This window comes from Lithobates pipiens, unplaced genomic scaffold (assembly GCF_037356315.1).
Source record: "Lithobates pipiens isolate NorthernLeopardFrog02 unplaced genomic scaffold, aLitPip1_a1.2 Scaffold_3, whole genome shotgun sequence".
Lineage (NCBI taxonomy): Eukaryota > Metazoa > Chordata > Amphibia > Anura > Ranidae > Lithobates > Lithobates pipiens.
This window is the reverse complement of record NW_027507790.1, coordinates 220,170,252-220,193,302: the sequence shown is the minus strand read 5'-3', so window position 1 is coordinate 220,193,302 and position 23,051 is coordinate 220,170,252. Positions and strand designations below refer to the sequence as shown.

Genomic DNA, 23,051 nt, shown 5'->3' with positions numbered 1-23,051 from the left:
CACACATCCGTACCTCTGTATACCACCCCCAGACGGACGGATTGGTGGAGAGATTTAATAAAACTTTGAAACATATGTTAAAGAAAGTGGTGGCAAAAGATGGTCGTGACTGGGATCATTTATTACCCTACCTCATGTTTGCTATTAGGGAGGTGCCCCAAGCGTCCACAGGGTTCTCACCATTCGAGTTGGTCTATGGTCGTCACCCTAGGGGTCTACTGGACATTGCAAAAGAGACATGGGAGAGTGAGTCCACCCCATACAAGAGTGTTATTGAGCATGTAGCACAAATGCAGGACCGTATAGCCACTGTAATGCCCCTGGTAAGGGAACACCTCCAGAGGGCTCAAGAGGCCCAAAGTAGAATTTACAACCGGTCCGCAAGAATCAGGACATTCAACCCAGGCGATAGGGTCCTTATACTAGTCCCCACTGTTGAGAGTAAATTCTTAGCGAAGTGGCAAGGTCCCTATGAAATTGTTGAAAAGATCAGTGAGGTGAACTACAAGGTGCACCAACCAGGTAGAAGGAAGCCTTTCCAAGTTTATCACATAAACTTGATCAAGCCCTGGAAAGACAGGGAATCCTTGGTGGCGACAAATACTGTTAATAATTTGTCACAACCAATCCCTCCAGTCAAGGTAGGTGATACTCTATCAGTGTCACAGAAACAGGAGGCTCAGGAATTTTTACAGAAAAACAAAAACAAGTTCTCTGACCTCCCAGGGCGTACACACCTCATCCATCATCACATTGAAACTGAGCCTAGAAGCAGAGTAAACCTTAAGCCCTATAGGATACCGGAGGCACGTAGGAAAGCCGTGTCTGCCGAGGTAAAACGTATGCTTGATCTGGGGGTAATTGAGGTGTCACAGAGTGAATGGTCCAGCCCGATTGTGCTAATCCCAAAGCCCAATGGAACTTGGAGGTTCTGTAACGATTTCAGAAAGTTGAATGAGATCTCCAAGTTCGATGCGTATCCTATGCCCAGGGTAGATGAGTTGATTGAGAAGTTGGGTAACGCCAGGTACATAACCACCCTCGATCTCACAAAGGGCTACTGGCAGATTCCACTTTCTGGCGAGGCTAAAGAGAAAACTGCATTCTCCACCCCTGATGGGCTATTCCAGTATGTAGTGATGCCATTCGGGTTACATGGAGCGCCTGCAACTTTCCAGAGGTTGATGGACTTGATTCTGCGACCACATCGTGATTACTCAGCTGCCTACCTCGATGATGTGGTCATTTTTAGCCCTGATTGGGAAAGTCACCTCTGTAAGGTACATGCCGTGTTGGATGCCATAAGTGATGCGGGGTTGACCATAAATGCCGAGAAGTGTGCTCTAGCCCTAGAAGAGGCCAAATATCTGGGCTACATTATTGGGAGAGGGTTGATTAAGCCACAGCTAAATAAAATTGAGGCAATACAGAGTTGGCCTAGACCCCTGACAAGGAAACAGGTTAGAGCTTTCCTGGGTATTACGGGGTATTACCGTAGATTTGTGCCGAACTTTGCCTCAGTTGCTGCTCCACTAACTGACTTGACAAAGGGCGGAAAGACAGCAATGGTCACGTGGACCCCAGAGGCCGAGAAGGCTTTCCAAAGCCTTAAGTCTGCCTTGTGCCAACCACCTGTCTTAGTTACCCCCGATTTCAGGCGAGAATTTCTGGTCCAGACAGATGCCTCTAACACAGGCTTAGGTGCAGTACTCTCACAAGTAGTGAATGGTGAGGAGCATCCGGTGACGTACTTGAGTAGAAAACTAACCCCGGCCGAAAAAAATTATGCCATTGTGGAGCGAGAATGTTTGGCAGTAAAGTGGGCCCTAGAATCTTTAAAGTATTACTTGCTAGGCAGGAAATTCAAGTTGGTGACAGACCATGCCCCCCTAACATGGATGAAGTTAAACAAGGAGAGAAATGCAAGAGTGACTAGATGGTTTCTCTCCCTACAAAACTTTAATTTCACTGTGGAACACAGGCCAGGGAAATTACAGGCAAATGCTGACGCATTGTCGAGGGTAAGTTGTCTGTGGGGACAAAAGGCTCAGCCCTCCGGTCTGAAAAAGAGGGGGGGGATATGTAGACATGTCACTGGAGAAGTGATCGAGGGGGTGTACATCTCACCTAGGTTGCTACACAGTGTGAGATGGTAAATCCAGGATGGATCAGTTTCTCAGCAGCGATATGCTGCTGAGTTGTTATTTAATTTTGCCGGGCCTGGGTTTATATGGAATGGCAGGTAGGTTTGGTAGAGGGACCTGTCATTCCACACCCCCCCGATCCAGTTCTGGGTTTTGGATCAGGTGAGCTTTGATCCTAATTAGCCTAGGAAGGTAAAGGCTCTGCTGGGCCTGCAGGTGATCGCTCTCAGCCAGGGAATAAACAGTCTGTGTGTTGGAGGAAGCTGCAAGCACAGCCACTGCTGGAGCTAAAACTCACCCTGCGATATCCAGGCGAAAGACGCTGTGTTTGTAAGTGTCAGATAGGTGAGAAGAACCTGTTAGTAAGCGCCCAGCCGGGCTAGGTCTTTTATTTTTGTTGTACTTAGAAAGCACGGTGTTGCTGTATATTTTTGTTTGCTGGACTGTTTGTACCACGAATAAACGCCAAGATCTGCTTTATAAATTCCAAGTCTGCTGTGAACTGTGTCCAAACACACCCTACCCCGGGAAGATCCCTTACAACTGTTATACAGGCTGTACACTCACTACTTTACAGTATAATGTCTTCAATGTTGTCCCATGAAAAGATATAATAAAATTTTTACAAAAATATGAGGAGTGTACTCAATTTTGTGAGATACTGTATACACTACAGTATATATTTTTACTATACACTATGAATAAATTGTTTCGTTTATTTTAATTGATTTAGTGACAAACTTTTTATGCATTTTGATTGTTTATTTGGTATTACAAATTGTGTGTGGGCTCTTTTATCCAAATATTTTAGTTTTTTCCAAATGTTTACCTTAACCACAGCGCCAAATTATCTTGAATCTATATTTTTCACCAGTACCCGGTCTTGGAGAAGATAATGATATTGTTCAAGTAGACTAGAACCGTTTCAAAGTTGAAGTCCCCCGTGCATTTAGGAGAAACGTGACGGGAGCAATGCTCAGGCCAAAGGGCATACGGTTAAATTGAAACAGTCCCAGGGGTGTGAAAAGTCTTTTAACGATCTTGATCTCGCACTGGGACTTGTTGGGAGTAGCCACTTGCCAGGTCAAGGGTGAAGCAGTACTTGGCTTGACCCAATGTTATAAGTGACTCCTCTACGCTTGGTAATGGGTAAACATTTCGATGAGTGCATTTCATTTGCAGTAGCCCATGCAAAACTGAAGGCTTTTATCTTTCTTTTGCACCAGAACCCCTGGAGCAACCCACGGACTACGACTCGTTCAAATAATCCCACTCTGTAGCATGTTGCGGAAAACAAGTCTTTGACCTCCAGACACAGCACTGGTGGAATATGATGGTATTGCTTCCAGATGGTGGGAGCATCCCTGCATGAATTGAGTGATCAAAGGCTTCGGTTTAGCCATAGTCTTCCAGGCTGGCAGCAAAAACCATTAGATGCTTTTCAAGTAGGTGGTGAAGAAGTCTCTGCTGTGGTAGAGGATAGAGCCAAAAAGGAATGTCCAGGTGTTCTTGTATTTTTGTATTTGTATTTTTGTATTATGACTTATTCATTGAGGACATGGCTGCTTGTAGTTGAGCACAAATGGTCGGGGCACTCCGTACAGGTCTGCTAGGGTGGCATGGTTGGGAAGTTCAACCGGAGTTGTCCCAATGTTGATAAACAACACCAGGTCCTTTGCTTTGTGAACGCTAGTCAAGATGGGTGCCACTAGCCACTTCTCTGGCACCGCCACCCCCTTGCTGTGACTCCTTGGAATTTTTTTGTGAGCCTCAATGGGAAGAGACCAGACTACCTCTTGGTGGGGTGCCAGGAGTAGCTTTTGCCTGGAAAGTGTGCAGACGACTCCCACTTGTTCGGCTGTTTCCACCACTTGATCGTCAATCTGGATCCTCACCCAGGTGACTCCTTTGACCAGGATTGGCAAATTATTGGCCACCTTGGGATATAGCCAGGAGGGGTCCAGTTGGTCTTGTGTTCCGAACCACTGGGCGAAGAAATCATATGCCATGACAGTGACCTCTTGTTACCTGTGTCAATCAGGCATGGGACCTCTTGTTCTTTAGCAAGGGCAGCCACCATTGGACTTGGTGTGACCATAGACTCTGGTTTGCTGGGACCTTATGTTGACTGTCCCTCTGCCTTGGGAGCCACTAGTTCAACTGGTGGTATGCATGAGCTTTTGAACTCAGGCCAACCACAGATCTTGCTTACATGTCCCAAACGGCCTCATGGGCAGCACTTGCAGCCCTCCTCTGGGACCCTCCGTAACAGGTTCTCACCCTTGGGGAAGGAACAAAATCTCATTTGAGTTAGGACAGTTCTTGTTTCAGGGAGGCCATGTGCAGGGCGAGTTCCCTTAGTGCTGTGTGTATGGCTGACAGTGGTGATGGTGCTAGGGCCTCCTCTTTCATGTGTGCTAAGTCATACTTTTTTGTAACTGCCACAGTTTCTTCTGCATCTTCTTGCTCCCATGCAACCGCTTCTACCACCACATCATGGAAAGAGATGGTGGGTTGCTCTCTTGTAGGGCCCTTCTAACTAGGCCAGATTTCAATTCTACAGAAAACTGGTCCCTCAACAGGTGATCCTAATTGGTGATATTGGCACAGCCACATGAATCCCTTTTTTCCAGGTTTTGTAGTGCCATTGCTAAATCAGTGGGGCTCTGATCTTCCTGTTTATAAACAAATAATCTGTGCCTCAACTCTGGGTTCATCACATTCTGTTTGGACAGGCCCTCTAGGAGTGTCACGATCTATTCAGGGGGACCCGATCCTCTTTTGGGAGTGCCATCATCGTACAGTGAGCGTCATCCTCCAAAAGCGTTAATGGCAAGCTCTGCGACTAGCCGGGCAGGAACCCAATCCACGCGTGCAGAGCTTACAAGTCTCTCCTCCCACTCAGCCAGGGGAATGTTGGAGCTATTAAACTTGGGCACCAGGGCCAGAGCCAATTCTAGCGGTGCCATGATGGTGCCTGCACCTCCTTCCCTTCTGCACCCACTGCAAGATATTACATATCCTGATGACTGCCGCCAAGTGTGGGGAGGTGCAGTGTGGTGGGGCAGCAGTAAATACATAGACTCCTGTTTCAGAGAACAGAACTTGTATTAATTCAGAATCCAGTAATTCACAACAGACCCAGCAGGAGGACTCCCAGCCAGGAATACTCATGGCAGGTCTCAGAATGCGGCCTGGCTGGCCAGGCTGGCAGCAAAAACCAGTAGATGCTTTTCAAGTAGGTGGTGAAGAAGTCTCTGCTGTGGTAGAGGATAGAGCCAAAAAGGAATGTCCAGGTGTTCCAGCAGCAACTTGTATTATGACTTATTCATTGAGGACATGGCTGCTTGTAGTTGAGCACAAATGGTCGGGGTACTCCGTACAGGTCTGCTAGGGTGGCATGGTTGGGAAGTTCAACCGGAGTTGTCCCAATGTTGATAAACGACACCAGGTACTTTGCTTTGTGAACGCTAGTCAAGATGGGTGCCACTAGCCACTTCTCTGGCACCGCCACCCCCTTGCTGTGACTCCTTGGAATTTTTTTGTGAACCTCAATGGGAAGAGACCAGACTACCTCTTGGTGGAGTGCCAGGAGTAGCTTTTGCCGGGAAAGTGTGCAGACGACTCCCACTTGTTCGGGTGTTTCCACCACTTGATCGTCAATCTGGATCCTCACCCAGGTGACTCAGTTGACCGGGATTGGCAAATTGTTGGCCACCTTGGGATATAGCCAGGAGGGGTCCAGTTGGTCTTGTGTTCCGAACCACTGGGCGAAGAAATGATATGCCATGACAGTGACCTCTTGTTACCTGTGTCAATCAGGCATGGGACCTCTTGTTCATTAACAAGGGCAGCCACCACTGGACTTGGTGTGACCATAGACTCTGGTTTGCTGGGACCTTATGTTGACTGTCCCTCTGCCTTGGGAGCCACTAGTTCAACTTGTGGCATGCATGAGCTTTTGAACTCATGCCAACCACAGTTCTTGTTTGCATGTCCCAAACGGCCTCATGGGCAGCACTTGCAGCACTTGCAGCCCTCCTTTGGGACCCTCCGTAACAGGTTCTCACCCTTGGGGAAGGAACAAAATCTTGTTTGAGCTAGGACAGTTCTTGTTTCAGGGAGGCCATGTGCAGGGCGAGCTCCCTTAGTGCTGTGTGTATGGCTGACAGCGGTGATGGTGCTAGGGCCTCCTCTTTCATGTGTGCTAAGTAATACCTTTTTGTCACTGCCACAGTTTCTTCTGCATCTTCTTGCTCCCATGCAACCGCTTCTACCACCACATCATGGAAAGAGATGGTGGGTTGCTCTCTTGTAGGGCCATTCTAACTAGGCCAGATTTCAATTCTACAGAAAACTGTTCCCTCAACAGGTGATCCGAGTCAGTGATATTGGCACAGCCACATGAATACCTCTTTTCCAGGCTTTTCCAGGTTTTGTAGTGCCATTGCTAAATCAGTGGGGCTCTCATCTTCCTGTTGTTTCTAAACAAATAATCTGTGCCTCAACTCTGGGTTCATCACATTCTGTCTGGACAGGCCCTCTAGGCGTGTCACGATCTATTCAGGGGGGCCCGATCCTCTTTTGGGAGTGCCATCATCGTACAGTGAGCGTCATCCTCCAAAAGCATTAATGGCAAGCTCTGCGACTAGCCGGGCATGAACCTGATCCACGCGTGCAGAGCTTACAAGTCTCTCCTCCCACTCAGCCAGGGGAATGTTGGAGCTATTAAACTTGGGCACCAGGGCCAGAGCCAATCCTAGCGGTGCCATGATGGTGCCTGCACCTCCTTCCCTTCTGCACCCACTGCAAGATATTACATATCCTGATGACTGCCGCCAAGTGTGGGGAGGTGCAGTGTGGTGGGGCAGCAGTAAATACATAGACTCCTGTTTCAGAGAACAGAACTTGTATTAATTCAGAATCCAGTAATTTACAACAGACCCAGCAGGAGGACTCCCAGCCAGGAATACTCATGGCAGGTCTCAGAATGCGGCCTGGCTGGCCCAGACCCAAATGGGGAGGTCTCCAGGTAGGATGGAGTACCCCTAACCATTCCCAACTCTTTAGGAACCTCTCCCTGCCTCTAATCTCTGTCCCTGTCAGACGGTCGACACGTCCCTACACTAGCCACACACAAAAAGCACACCAAGTGAGTTTACCAGGGCTTTAAATAGTCTCTGCCTGACCCAAGATGGCTGCTAGAGTCACATGGGGTGGTAGGATCTTATTGGATCACTTCTCCAGTGACCTTGGAAACCATAGATGAACCATGCTTTTCCTGTCTTGGGCCATGCCACTAAGCAACAGTGCCTTGTGTCTTTCTAAAGTTATTTATTGTTAACCCCAACATTAGCACCCTTGCAAAGAAGGAGCCCCAAGACAGACACCCATTAAGAATGTAAAGGAGGGAACCATATGGCATCAGAATTAAGAAGGACTCTTCAATCCATGGCTGATCATCCAGGAACATCTGTAGGGGAATTAGACCCTAGTAAGGATAGGAATGGTTCTATTAGTGTTGATTGTTATAGTAGTGCAGATGGCAAGAGTAAAGGAGCAGGTAGAAGAATGAGGCAGTGAATGTTAGGAGAAAATAGGCATCTTTGCATGAGTGTTAAAAATAATTGCCTTAATGTATTAATTGACTGGGCAATTCATCTTTCAATAAACTGTCCTTGGTAAGAAACCTAATTTTGTCAGTATTTCACTTAAATGCATATGAAATACAGCGTGACATGGAGTCTCGGATCAGCGAAGTCCTCCTTCCCCATGACCCCAACATATTCCATTCACACCTTCATCATGGGCACATCCTTTCATCCAAACAATAGAAGGCAATTGGGTAGAAGAGAAATACCCATTTACAAGTTCTGCAAAGAACAAATGGGTTGGCCACATGGCACAATCACAAGACAATGTAGGCATGAGTAAAGTAACAATAGTGAGCATCAACAAAGACCAAAACTGTTTGTTTGCCTAGGAATACACAATAGTCTGTGCCCTTTGCTTATGCTATTGCTTAAAACAGTTGAATTGTCAGCAGAAAACAATTTCACAACAAGCAATAACTCATTCATGAGCAGTCTTATGAAAATCAATATACTTATATTTGTATCACAAAAAAAGTGTTTTTGTACAGTGTTACATCAAGGTAAGAACTTCCATCTCCCAGCTGCCCTGTAATTTGATTACCTGAGTTTTTCAGTTCCTCTGCGTTGTACTGGAAAAGAAGGTCATACAATCCGCCCATTGAGCCCTTGCTGATGTAATGGGTGCCAAAATTATCAAAGATCCTGCTGTAGAGAGGATAGTTGTATTCCAAGGGCAGGTGATCGAGAGCCTCCAAGAAGACATCCGATAGCCAGAGATTGTCTTTCTTCAGAGCAAATTCTGATACTGAGATTACTTTATGAATCCTAATAAATTTGGAATTCTATAAACAAAAGCAGACCAACAATAAACATATCTTCTTAAAATGAACTGTAAATTTTATATCATATGGACAAAGAATTTTACATTAATAAGCAACACCAGCCAACAGTTAAAAAGAAAACTCTGCCAAAAGATTACTATATATGCTTTTCATAATTGTGTGATGCAAGGAAGGGTGTGAGGAACAAATAAAGTATAGGGCTGGCATGACAGGGCGGAAGGGGAACCAGACAGAACCGAGTTAACATGTTCAAAAGGGATGTAAGAGGTTTACTTACGTGGTTGGTGATGGGGAGGAGTGTAGGAGATTAGACTGCAGGGAGGGGTTGGACTGTAACAGTCAGAGTTTGGACACTATTTGATGGACATCTTCCCCTCCCTGGTATTGGGTATGATGGCAGGATGTGTGTAGTTATTATGGTGGCAGTTGAGAACCCTTGAATGGAGTTTTAAAATTTGTTTGTGGGATACAAGTGGGGAACGGTTGCTATAGTGTCCTCTGGTTGGGTTTGGTCCAATAATAGGGACCAGGTAGTGGTAGACCTGTAAGGTCTGTGGGCAAGTAATAATGACCCAAAGGTGGTGTTTTACAGATGGGGGCATGTATATTTTCCTGTAAAGTTAAATTATTGGTAGCGCACTACTTCCTTGGAAGCTACTGGGTTGTTCATACTTTACTGATAACATACCTCCGTTCTTCCACCCCTGCACAAGTCACATCAGAAACAGTCTGTAAGGTTGAACAGATTACTTTATTCTCTTGGTTGCAGTCTGTTACAATTGTATTAAAGGGAAATATGAGCTGCCTCCTCCTTCTGGTTCCTTAGAGTAGTTAAGTCCCTCTCCCTTAATGAACTGACCGGTACCCCTCTGAAACGCACCTTGGTAAATAGATGCTGGAAGTCCCAGGCCTCACCTGCTTATCTTGCCTCCTGCGATCATCCAAGGTCAGTTCAGGAAAGTCTGGATGACATCCCTGTCTACTCCATCCTCTTTGCAGCTACTTCTCGCTTCTTGTAGATAGAACAATCCCAGCCAGGATGCCTGGTTCACTTCTCCCTTTTTTTTCTTTTTGGGTGTAATGGTGGTGTTGAAGCATCCAGCACTGAGGTCTCTGAACCCTCAGGCCTTCAGGTTTTGGTTCCTGCTCTCCAGCACTGGGGTCCCTGAACCTTCAGGCCTTCAAGCCTGCTCCTTAGAGTCACATTTTGGCTGCTTCTCTCCACTCAGTTTCTTCCCATCCTCCCCAGGAAGCATGTGACCTCAGTTTATATATCAGTCCCGCCCCTGCCCATACAAAGTAATGATTGGACCAGGGCCATCTATACAAACTGCCTGCACTCCAGTCCCCAGCCCGTCTTCTTTCCAGAACATTTCTTAGGGAAAGCAAGGGAGGTTTTTCCAGGGCAGAGTACAGGTGGTCACACCCCCCTCTATTCTATTACTCCTCCCAAACCAAATTAAACAACCAGGCCTAAACAAAATGGGTAAGGCACTGGCAATTTACTTAACACATACCTACTAGAACCCACCTAAAGGTGTTGGGCGCTACATATTTATTTGTTATTTATTGTTATTTTTTATTAATAAAAGGCCTGACTGACATTTAAAGCCTTTGTAACCCTAAAAAAAAAAGAAAAAAAAAGGATCCTGTTCCTTTAAATCATGTTTGTGCTGTGTAATTTGGCCCCTTGTGTTACCTGAGATACCTGGCTGATCCTTTCTGGTTCTGCCCTCCCCCCTCTAAACTGACAACAGTTTATCATAGCTGCTGAGCCCTGACACCATGGTCAGTTTACGTGCCTCCATCATCCGCAGTTCCCCTCTGTCCTCCTCTCCCCCTCCCTCCCTGTCAGCTCCCATCACTCCTCAGCCCTCCCCTCCAGCTGGTAAAATAACTGAGCGTGTATACTACAATCCTCTCTGTTATAGTAACTGATGTGCCCCATTGTATGTTTTTTTTTTTTTAAATACGCCACTGTATACCTAATTTTATAGCGTGGCTCAGCGCTCACATGACCTGCCATCTCTCTCTCTCTTTCTTTCCTCTCCTCCTCCTAGCTGACGTCAGCGGGGGTTTCTCAGCCCTGCCTGCTGTAGCTGTCAGATCTGGAGAGGTGGCCAGTCACGTGAGCGCTGAGTGGCGCTCTGAAATAAGGAACCTAGTGGTGTATTTTTACAAAAAAGAAACATACACTGGGGCACATCAGTTACTATAACTTGTAGCATACAGGCTCAGTGGCTTAACAACCACTTTAACTCCACTTTATGTTAAGTGTTTTATTGGGGTTAAGGGGTGGTGGAGTTTTGGAGGGTTGTTTAAGAGTTTACGTGGTGACCTCTGAGCTACCCTAGTCATGACTGCATAGGTGCCATTGCCTGCAAAACTTCTGGCTGTGTGCCACTGCCCCACCTCCTGGCCTCTCTAGAGAAATACTAAATACACCAATGAGGGGTTTTGCTCTCTTGAGAGCCCACATTCTCCACTTACCCATGAGAATGAGCATCAGCTTAGCACAAAAAGTTATTTTATTTTCTCCGCTTTTAATAAAAAGACGTCTTAGATGAATTAATGAATGTTTTTTTTTTCAATCTCCAAGCAATATACAGTTGAACTTGAAGATATTTCTCATATTTGTTCAGGGTTCCTTTTTAATATGAAAATTGTGTAAGGAAAAGAAGCCTCTTATCCACTAATGTTCCTAGGACTACAGGCCTGCTTAAAAGTTTTATAAGTAGTGGTTGTGTGCTCTGCACTCTTGTTGGGAATAGATAAGAGGCTTACAGTCAGTGAAGGCCACCTTCGACTTCAGTTTCAATCTACTTAAAGAGATTGGACACCACAGACATAATACAATACAGCTAAGATTTATAAAGCACTTTTTCTCCCTTAGGAGTCAAAGCTCTTTACACTTTACAAGTTTATATGATCAGTACAGTCGAGATGTAAGATTATCAGCTGTGTGTGGAAACTCAATACGAAGACTCATTTCAGGAAAGTACAATGCTTGAATTGGACAATTATTTCATGACATTTCAACGAATACATTTGTGAGCTAAATGCAGTTTTATAAATGTATCTGGATTAGCACTTTAAAGTGGCACACTTGCTATAGGTCAGTGATGGTGAACCTTGGCACCCCAGATGTTTTAGAACTACATTTCCCATGATCCTCACCTACACTGCAGAGTGCATGAGCATCATGGGAAATGTAGTTCCAAAACATCTGGGGTGCCAAGGTTCGCCTTCACTGCTATAGGTTTACTTGGTATTGATTTTTTTTCTTTTTTTGGATATAGATATAACCCCTGTCAATTTTTATTTATTTCTTTTGCCATCTGTGCCTCATTGAGTAGATTTCCTTTCCCATCCTGTCCGACAGCCACAACAGGAAGTGAGAGGAACACCTGGTTGTAACCAGAACTAGTGTCCACATTGAAGGTCCCTCTAGTGCTGTTCTGGAGACGACCCAAAATTTGCGATTTTCTTTTTACTTCCACCCTTAGTGATAATGGTAAACAGGACAACTAAATAGAGTGAATCTCCCTTCAGGGATACAGACAGCAATTGAAAACTAACAGCGGTTCTGAAAAAAGAGTTCAAACTGCACTAGATGGTATAGATGCCCGACATCCTCAAATATACATTTCCACCCTATTCTGATACCTGTTGCCATTGTCCCAACTCTAAAGGGAACATGACGCTCCTATTGTGGGAATGTCCCCCAATTTAGGCTTTCTGGGCTAAAATCTTCAATATTTATTGTAAGAGTATAATGACACAAACACCTTTCTCACCTAGAATAGCCTTGCTCTCCATGATTCTGGGCTCAATCTTACAAGCCTAGGAAGATGTTCTCAGTCTTTTTCTTACTGCTGCGGAACCATTATTCCCAGATACTAGAACTCAACAGCCATACCCTGCCTTATGGAATGGGTCTCAAAATTAGGTATTATCTGGGATTTGGAACACCTGCTGTCAGAGGATAACGATAGATCAGAACTATTTATGGGCTCCTTGGTCTATGAAAGCAGCGGAACCTGTCCATAAGTGGCACAGGGGTGCCGCCACCCTAATCTCTATGCGCCAGCCCCCCTAATCTCTATGCAGGGTTCCCGGACACATAGAGTTCTAATGCCGCGTACACACGAATTTTGGTCGGAAAAAGCTCTGATGGTTTTCCTGATGGAATTCCGATGGTATTTCACTCAAGCTGTCTTGCATACACACGATCACACCAAATTCCGACCGTCAAGAACGCGGTGACGTACAACACGTACGATGGGACTAGCAAGAGGAAGTTCAATAGCCAGTAGCCAATAGCTTCCATCTCGTAGTTGAATCTGAGCATGCCTGAGTTTTTGCATGTCGTAATTGCATACACACGATCGGAATTTCCGATAGAAAGTTTTTCCATCAGAAAAATTGAGAACATGTTCTCAAATTTTTGCTGGTGGGAATTCGGCCAGCTAAATTCACACGGTCACATTTTCTGATGAAAAGCTCTCATTGGTCTTTTGCTGTCCGAAATTCCGATCGCGTGTACGCGGCATAAGAGGTTTTTTTTTTCTGAAGCACATGATTACAGCCGGAGGTTCTAGTTGGCTTCAAAAAGGGTGGGCTTGGGGAGCAGAGCACTGCGCCCTCCCCAAAAAATGGAGCACCAGCCGCCACAGGTTCCAAGACTGGTATGCGGAATGATACTCTCGTGTCATGATAGAGCCTTGGTTGAATACCCACCTTTCCCTATTTTTCTCCTCTTATCTACTTGTACTTTGCTTTATCTCCCCTCTTGAGGTAATATAGTGATGCTTCATGCCCCTTTCCAGCCTTGCAAACTGCCTCTATAATGCCTCAGAATTACAGAGATGCCATTTGCAGGCAAACGTTTAACCAGACTGGTCTGTACTTGGAAAACCACATCTTGCCATTGTGTCTATTCCACAGTATTATGAATATTTTTATTTTCTTCTCAAATTCTATTTACTTATCCAACTCATCAGTTCTATATTAAACATACAGCCTGAATGATACAACATATAATCTCAATGTATACCTACATGCTATACTGTTTTGTTCTGTACTGTTCTTATTGTATTGTCTAAAATTTCAATAAATGCAGATTGAATAAAAAACCTAAGAGGGGTTTTTATCAATCACTACTCTAAAACTAAAAGAAAAGTTTTGCCTTTAGTTAAGAATTAAGTCAGAATTTTGGGTATGTTTAACCGCTTCAGCCCGCTCCTGACCAGAGCACTTTTTGCGGTTCGGCACTGCGTCGCTTTAACTGACAATTGCACGGTCGTGCGACATTGCACCCAAACAAAATTGACATTCTTTTTTTCACACAAATAAAGCTTTCTTTTGATGGTATTTGATCACCTCTGTGATTTTATTTTTTGCGCTATAAACAAAAAAAGAGCGACAACTTTGAAAAAAATGCAATATTTTTTCCTTTTTGCTATAATAAATATCCCCCAAAAAATATCTAAAAAAAGTTTTTTTTCCTCAGTTTAGGCCGATATGTATTCTACATATTTTTGATAAAAAAAATTCACAATAAGTGTATGTTGATTGGTTTGCGCAAAAGTTGTAGCATCTACAAAATAGGGGATAGTTTTATGACATTTTTATTATTATTATTTTTTTTTTACTAGTAATGGTGGCGATTTTATCAGGGCTGCGACATTATGGCGGACACATCGGACACTTTTTACACTTTTTGGGACCATTGGCATTAATAAAGCGATCAGTTCTATAAAAATGTCACTGGCATGGAAGGGGTTAATTGTTTTCCCTAGTGTGTGTTCTAACTGAAGGGGGGAGGGGACTGTGTAGGTGAGATGACAAAACTCTGTTCATACTCTGTATGGACAGACGATCTGCCTCTTCTCCCCTCAGAGAACTGGAAACTGTGTGTTTATGCAACATAGCGATGTAACATAACGTTGGTTCGCCCAGCCGTGCCATTCTGACGCAGTACAACTGCGGCGGCTGGTCGGCAAGTGGTTAAAACAGTTAGTGAGCAATTTGGGACACATGATAAAGGTATTAGAATGATCATATACTGTATGCATACCTTCCAACTTTTTGAGACGGGAACAAGGGATGCCTATTAGCAAAATGATGTTGGCATGAGGCACACCCCCTTTCATGCCCCCTTAAAGGAGAATAATCCACAAGTGTTCTTTTTTCCTCTACTTTTCCTTTATACTGGCTTTTGAAATTTACAAATGTAGACATTAAGAAACTGGATGAAAGGGTAACACTGTGATCAGACCAAAAAGAGGGACAAACGAGGAGGAAAGAGGGACAGTGGTACTTTGTTCCAAATCAGGAACAGGCCCCCAAAATTAGGGGTCAGTTGGGCGCTATGCATAAATGTACCTGCATGTCTAAAACAAGGATATCTGGAGACACTCTGGTTCTAGGTTACATGAACTAATGCCACCACAGTTGGAGAATTAACATCACCTAAATCTTTATCCAGAATTATTAAAGACTCAATTGGCCTGGTGCCACAATACAGAGCTGCTGCCTCTATCAATAGTCATCCTTATTAGTATCGCAATTTAAGACATAATAACTACATGAAGTACAGTATGTCAGGCTGCGATGCAATAAGATACCATATGGCAACCATTTGTCAATGTGCCAGTTATATTACCTAATGTGTAGAGTTAACTTGCAAAGCATTGCCTGCTGCACTACCGCTACAATGCCAAGATGCAACATTTAGAAAAGTATAATAAATATTTGCCCTTTTGTGCCAATATTTTTATTCTAGGTGTATTGACACTGCACACTATTCCATGAACAAACATTCACAAAATGTGCAGGGGCAGCAATAATTAGGATCCAGCTAAAATGCTCTAGCAAGTGGTCCAAAACATTTTATTATATTCTGGAAAGCACTACTGACAGCTAGCAGTGGGATGTGTGGGTGCCACCTTTGGCCATGGCTTATTTTGGCAATCCAGAAATCCAGCCTTGGGTATGCCACTTGGGCACAGATGGGTCTTTTGGAGACAGCAGACAGTGGCAGCTATATGCTGGGAGGGTTTAGTATCAAACAGCATGATACATAAAGAGGTTTGATCCATGCTCATCAAACTTTAACAGGGCTTTTCAGCCCCCATTTCATTTCCTCCATCATGCAGTAATGCAGTAATGCAGACACAGTGGTAAGTCCCACATAAAGTTAATTTCGGACTTCAGTTCTTCTCAACTTCCCATCAGCTTATTTTATTAGCAATGATAGGCTTTAAAATGTGTATAAAGGCATTCAATTGAGGTGGGAACTAGATGCGGAGATAATTGTCTGAGCAGCCACCCGTATCATAGGAATGATAAGTATTGCAGTTCACGTTTGGTTCCCATTTTGTTGGCTCTATGGTGATAATGATGTTTAAAGCCCAAATCTAATCAAAGCTTTTTTTTGTCAAGCTTGTATTGGTTTTCTGTGCTTCAATTGTGGAAATATTGGGATTGATAGGAAATGTTACCTTAGCTGGATAAATGAGGAGAAGTTTTGATGATTTCCATCATCCAGTCATGTGTATGCAAAAATAGTTTTTAAAAATTTTCCTTTAAAGTGATTAACCAGTTGCCGACCGCCGCACGCCGATGTACGTCGGTACAATGGCACGGGCAGGCATAAGGACATACATGTACGTCCCTTGCCTCCCGCGGGTCGGGGGCCCGATCGGGCCCCCGCCCGGTGCCTGCGGCGGTCGGTATTCGTACGGGAGCGATCCCGGACGAGGGGACGGCCATTCATTCATGGCCACCCCCTCGCGATCGCTCCCGACGAATAGAAATCCCCGGTGACATCACTTCCTCTCCTGTAATGTAAACACAGGAGAGGAAGTGATGTATTCTCTCCTCCGTGTCGGTATTTTTCGTTCCGACACGGAGGAGAGCGGATCAGTAAGTTGCACCAACACTCACACACACAGTAGAACATGCCAGGCACACTCACACCCCCCCTTTACCCCCCGATCACCCCCCCAATTACCCCTGCCCCCCAGTCACAGTGACACCAATGTCATTTTTTTTTTTTTTTTTTTTTTTTGCATTGGTGTCATTTGTGACTGTAATAACTGTTAGGGCAGTTAGAGTTAGCCCCCTTTAGTTCTAATGTACCCCCCTAACCCCCCCAATAAAGGTTTAACCCCGTGATCACCCCCCGTCGCCAGTGTCACTAAGGCTGGGTTCACATTGCAGCGGTTTATGAGAACGAATGTGATTCGCACCGCACTGCAGTGCAAATCACATCCGATCTCTGTGCGATTCGAGTTCAGCCATTCGCCGCACCCGCCGCACCCGCCACACCCGCCGCACCCGCCGCAAATTCGCACGGGACCCTTTTTTTGGCCCGCAGCAGAATCGGATCGCATGGGTGTTCACACCATGCGATCCGAGTTTGCAGATCGCACTGCGATATGCGAACTGATCTGGGGGTGTCAGTAACATTTCACTGACACTCCCAGCAGTTCGCATAGGGCAGTGTGAACTGCCGCCGGGAGGCATGCGATGCGGGAACCCGCCGCGGATTCGCGGCGTTTCCGCATCGCTCCAGTGTGAACCCAGCCTAATAAGCGATCATTTTTCTGATCGCCGTATTAGTGTCACAGGTGACGCTAGTTAGGCAGGTAGGTATTTAGGTTCGCCGCAGCTTTTTATAGCGCCAGGGACCCCCATATACTACCGCATAAAGCCCCCTGATTGCCCCCTAGTTAACCCTTTCACCAGTGATCACCATATAACTGTTACAGGTGACGCTGGTTGGTTAGTTATTTTTTTATAGTTTCAGGGCACCCGCCATTTATTACCTAATAAAGGTTTAACCCCCTGATCACCCGGCGGGTGTCATTTGTGACTAATAACTGTTAGGGCAGTTAGGGTTAGCCCCCTTTAGTTCTAAGGTACCCCCCTAACCCCCCCAATAAAGGTTTAACCCCGTGATCACCCCCCGTCGCCAGTGTCACTAAGGCTGGGTTCACATTGCAGCGGTTTATGAGAACGGATGTGATTCGCACCGCACTGCAGTGCAAATCACATCCGATCTCTGTGCGATTCGAGTTCAGCCATTCGCCGCACCCGCCGCACCCGCCGCAAATTCGCACGGGACCCTTTTTTTGGCCCGCAGCAGAATCGGATCGCATGGGTGTTCACACCATGCGATCCGAGTTTGCAGATCGCACTGCGATATGTGAACTGATCTGGGGGTGTCAGTAACATTTCACTGACACTCCCAGCAGTTCGCATAGGGCAGTGTGAACTGCCGCCGGGAGGCATGCGATGCGGGAACCCGCCGCGCATTCGTGGCGTTCCCGCATCGCTCCAGTGTGAACCCAGCCTAATAAGCGATCGTTTTTCTGATCGCCGTATTAGTGTCACAGGTGACGCTAGTTAGGCAGGTAGGTATTTAGGTTCGCTGCAGCTTTTTATAGCGCCAGGGACCCCCATATACTACCGCATAAAGCCCCCTAATTGCCCCCTAGTTAACCCTTTCACCAGTGATCACCATATAACTGTTACAGGTGACGCTGGTTGGTTAGTTATTTTTTTATAGTTTCAGGGCACCCGCCATTTATTACCTAGTCTCACTAGTGTACCCCTAAATTTAGGGGTGTCTACTTTCCAAAATGGGGTCATTTGGGGGGGGTTTGTGCCATCTTGGCATTTTATGGCCTTCAAAACTGTAACGCCCTTAGAAAGCCTGAAGGCGGTGCTTGGTTTTCGGGGCCCCGTACGCGGCTAGGCTCCCAAAAAGTCCCACATATGTGGTATCCCCATACTCAGGAGAAGCAGCAGAATTTATTTTGGGGTGTCATTTCACATATGCCCATGGCATGCGTGAGCAATATATCATTTAGTGACAACTTTGTGAAAAAAAAAAAAAAAAAAAAAAGTTTGTAATTTTCCCGCAACTTGTGGCAAAATATAAAATATTCCATGGACTCAACATGCCTCTCAGCAAATAGCTTGGGGTGTCTACTTTCTAAAATGGGGTCATTTGTGGGGGTTTTGTGCCATCTTGGCATTTTATGGCCTTCAAAACTGTAATAGGTAGTGAGGAGTGAAATCAAAAAATTACGCCCTTAGAAAGCCTGAAGGCGGTGCTTGGTTTTCGGGGCCCCGTACGCGGCTAGGCTCCCAAAAAGTCCCACATATGTGGTATCCCCGTACTCAGGAGAAGCAGCAGAATTTATTTTGGGGTGTCATTTCACATATGCCCATGGCATGCATGAGCAATATATCATTTAGTGACAACTTTGTTAAAAAAAAAAAAAAAGTTTGTAATTTTCCCGCAACTTGTGGCAAAATATAAAATATTCCATGAACTCAACATGCCTCTCAGCAAATAGCTTGGGGTGTCTACTTTCTAAAATGGGGTCATTTGTGGGGGTTTTGTGCCATCTTGGCATTTTATGGCCTTCAAAACTGTAATAGGTAGTGAGAAGTGAACTCAAAAATTTACGCCCTTAGAAAGCCTGAAGGCGGTGCTTGGTTTTCGGGGCCCCGTACACGGCTAGGCTCCCAAAAAGTCCCACATATGTGGTATCCCCATACTCAGGAGAAGCAGCAGAATTTATTTTGGGGTGTCATTTCACATACGCCCATAGCATGTGTGAGCAATATATCATTTAGTGACAACTTTGTGTAAAAAAAAAAAAAAAATTTTTTTTTTGTCATTATTCAATCGCTTGAGGCAAAAAAATAAAATATTCAATGGGCTCAACATGCCTCTTATCAATTTCCTTAGGGGGTCTACTTTCCAAAATGGGGTCATTTGGGGGGGTTTTGTACTGCCCTGCCATTTTAGCACCTCAAGAAATGAGATAGGCAGTCGTAAACTAAAAGCTGCGTAAATTCCAGAAAACGTACCTTAGTTTGTAGATGTGACAACTTTTGCGCAAACCAATAAATATACAATTATTGACTTTTTTTTTACCAAAGACATGTGGCTGAATACATTTTGGCCTAAATGTATGACTAAAATTGAGTTTATTGGATTTTTCTAATAACAAAAAGTAGAAAATATCATTTTTTTTCAAAATTTGCGGTCTTTTTACGTTTATATCGCAAAAAATAAAAATCGCAGAGGCAATCAAATACCATCAAAAGAAAGCTCTATTTGTGGGAAGAAAAGGACGCAAATTTTGTTTGGGTACAACATTGCATGACCGCGCAATTACCAGTTAAAGCAGCGCAGTGCCAAAGTGTAAAAAGACCTCTGGTCATTTACCAGCAAAATGGTCCGGTCTGAAAGTGGTTAAACATTTTCCGCAAATGCTTTTTTTTTCATTTATTCAGAAAGTTAAGATAAAATTCCCTTGCAAAGTGAACAGCCTATTTGTCTTTAGTATGCCCAACCCTACTGTCTCACTTTCTGTCCCTGCAGCACTCATACAGTATTCTCAGTTCTATTGCTGGCATATACTCAATAAACCTGTACTATGTTTTAATTACTGGCTGTGTGGCGCTTCATCTAAAGTCCCAATGGGCAAAATTCTGCATTTGTTCATACAGTATAATAAATAAAAGGGGGGGGGGGGGATGTGTCTGGGTGGAAGTCGTCACCAGGACAGAAAGACACGGACTGCAGTAAAAATCAAAACTTTCCTCATTATGCAATTTTTTTGTATTTTTGGTTTTGTCTGTGTCCCCATTGACAAGATTTCTAATTATTTCCTGTACTGGGAAGTGAGAAAACTCCTAATAGAGACAGATAGCAATAAAAGCCAACAGAGGTTCAAACATTACCCTGCTTTATCGGAAACAAAATTAAAAGTTTTTGCTGTTGTTAGGCTGAGTTGATGGGCTTTTTTTTGTATAGGAGCAATTTGATTAGTATCTGGGTGAGCAAATTCAATTTACACTTTAAATCAACTATATCACCCTTCTTTCCTTTAATGTCTCTGAGAATTCTGACCATCCCGGGTTTGATAGAATAGCACACCTCCACTGGAAAGAAGCTTGTCTTAATATCATTTTAGGATATAGCACTATCATTTCTAATATGCCTAGCCATATACTGATGTCCATATTGTCGTGTACCATTTAAATGTTGTATACCTTTTTGTAAGATGACGTTATAGCTTCCTTAAAGGATGAACTTGAGGTCCTCCTTGAGTTACGTTTTCTACTAAACAGGATTGGAATTCTAAAAGTGCTACCGTCAGACGACTGTCTATGGTCTTGAGTACTGATGTCTTTGTTAAAATCATTCAAACTGTTGTAGAAATCAGATACAACATCATCTTCCTCATTTTTCTCCTGTGGGGAAAATAGTACAGCATATTTACTATCATTTAAGAAATGTTTATCTCATTCCCACTATAGCTGCACTGAAGGTCCCACCACCCCATATTTCAACTGAAGGCAGATGTTCGTTTTAATTACCATGTTATTATAAGCATAATTAAACCTATAATTTAGTTTGCCAAAGCACTATGTATTATAGACAATTCTTCATAAAATACTGTTTCTACCTTTTCTTCAACCTTTTTAAATCTCAGTGCTGCCCATGGCCTGCATCCTCTTTCAGCCACTTCCAGTCTACATGCATATACCACAGAGCTAAGTTTTGTGAAAAACTATCAAATGACAGCAAGCTTCAGGCCTAATCAGCTGTAGCCACATGTAACAAATGGGTGGGGAAGCCAGTGACATCATTGACCTAAGATGGCCACATGTCCATATTAGATCAATTATGTCATCAGCATCTCCCAAGTTTTGTAAAATGCACCTGTGTGGGCATTGAAAGCCAGCTGCTTGTTGTCATGTGAGAGTTTTCTGCAGGTTCAGGAACCTTAGCTCATCCTTACCCAAGACCAAATTTCTGACAGAGGGAATGGAGACCCATGCCTCTGTAATGTGCACCCATACAGCTGCTTTTAGTCACCAACTGGGGTGCATGTGAAGAAGTAACCAACTGATGTACAATTAGGGATAGTTTTCACCCCGTTACAGGAGGTGCCTGAACAAGAACCTTCAATGAAATCTCTCCAGGAATTCTTTTAATGTATGCTACAAAGTGAAAGTTGGTGAAGTGCACCAAGTTGACACTTTATCACTGTAAACCCTCAGTATTAACCTCACTGGCGGTATGATTATTTTGGATTTTAGGTGCTAAAAGCGGTACAATTATTTTGCATGAAAAATTTGGCGTTTTATATTGTAGGCCTGTAATTCTTAGGAATAACTCACTTAAATCTGTCCAAACCAAAGTCTAGCAGACATCCCGGGTATGATAAAGTTTGAAAAATGAAATCATAAATTATAATATAATAAATAACTATAAATAATTATAACAAATAATAATATAATAATAATAAAAATTATTCAATAATGTAATCAAATCAAAAACACAAAAATTTGCTCAGTTGCAGAATTGTCACTGTCATTACTTTTCAATATTTGATGACGCAAATCGCTATCCCTCAATTCTGCGAGTGATTACAATTTATTATCGCTGTTTTTTTAGCTGGTCTAAAATCATTTTTGATGTAAAGGGACAGTTTTGGTTGCTATGGACAATCTCCAGTTTCCAGGCATAAAGAACAGTTTTTATAATATAAAACTGGATGCAGGACACTGGACAGACCACTAGGGACAAAGGGGATGTGAAATTATTACATACAGCAATGTAATCTGTACGATTACATTATACTGTATGTATACTGCGTGTTTCACTTTTTGAATTTGGCGCCGATCTCTGTCCCCTTGCTTCACAACGCTCTCGGGGAACGGAGATCGGCTCCGTGATAGATCGAGCGGAGGACGAGCCACTCGTACAGCGTGGGGACATCGCTGGATCCAGGGGAGAAGGTAAGTAAACCTTCTCCTGCATACAGCGATGCGGTCCCGAGTCTGGCTCAGGGTTACCGCTTTTGGTACAAAACTTCCACCCCGAGCCAGACTCGGGAACACTGCCAGGGGGGTTAAAGACAATTGTTTTACTCATATTTTCTAAAGGGCAGACATGTCACTATGTTGCCAAAAGCAAGTGGATGACTGATCATCACATCTACGCTATATGCAGGGGTCAAGTCCTGGGGAAAAAAGTGTGGGAACTCCCACCCAAGATCCACTCCCCCAATAATATACTGTACTTCCATATGAATAATTAAAGTACACTACAAAATCTGCATGTAAATATTTAATACTTTGTAACTAGCTTAGCCTTGGCTAGATGTGGGATCAAACTGACACATCAGGTCATCTCAGCATTAGAGTTGGGCAAACTATTTGGGCTGAGCAAAAGTTTGCTGCAAACATTGCCCTGCAATGCACTGTGCACTGCATGGTGAATTCTGAGCCCTAATTGCTCAGTAAATTCTGAGCCCCCCCCCCCCCCCCGAGCCATATCAGACAACATACTCTCAACATGGGGTGCTGGGTGCTTCGGGGTGGGGGCTCAGCTGGTGGTTATGGGGGTCTGCAGGCGGGGGACTTATTGG

The 23,051-nt window shown here is 44.2% G+C and overlaps 1 protein-coding gene across 2 annotated transcripts in view; it reads right to left on the bottom strand.

Moving 5' to 3' along the window:
• The window catches only part of C6 (complement C6), a 214,540-nt gene that overhangs the window by 106,302 nt on the left and 85,187 nt on the right, over positions 1-23,051 (bottom strand). For both annotated transcript variants that reach the window (XM_077462806.1, XM_077462804.1), the window contains exons 7-8: positions 20,665-20,865; positions 8,340-8,580 (exon numbers count right to left, since the gene is read on the bottom strand). In XM_077462806.1, coding sequence (XP_077318932.1) covers positions 8,340-8,580; positions 20,665-20,865 — 442 coding nt within the window. The remainder of the gene's footprint in view (positions 1-8,339; positions 8,581-20,664; positions 20,866-23,051) is intronic.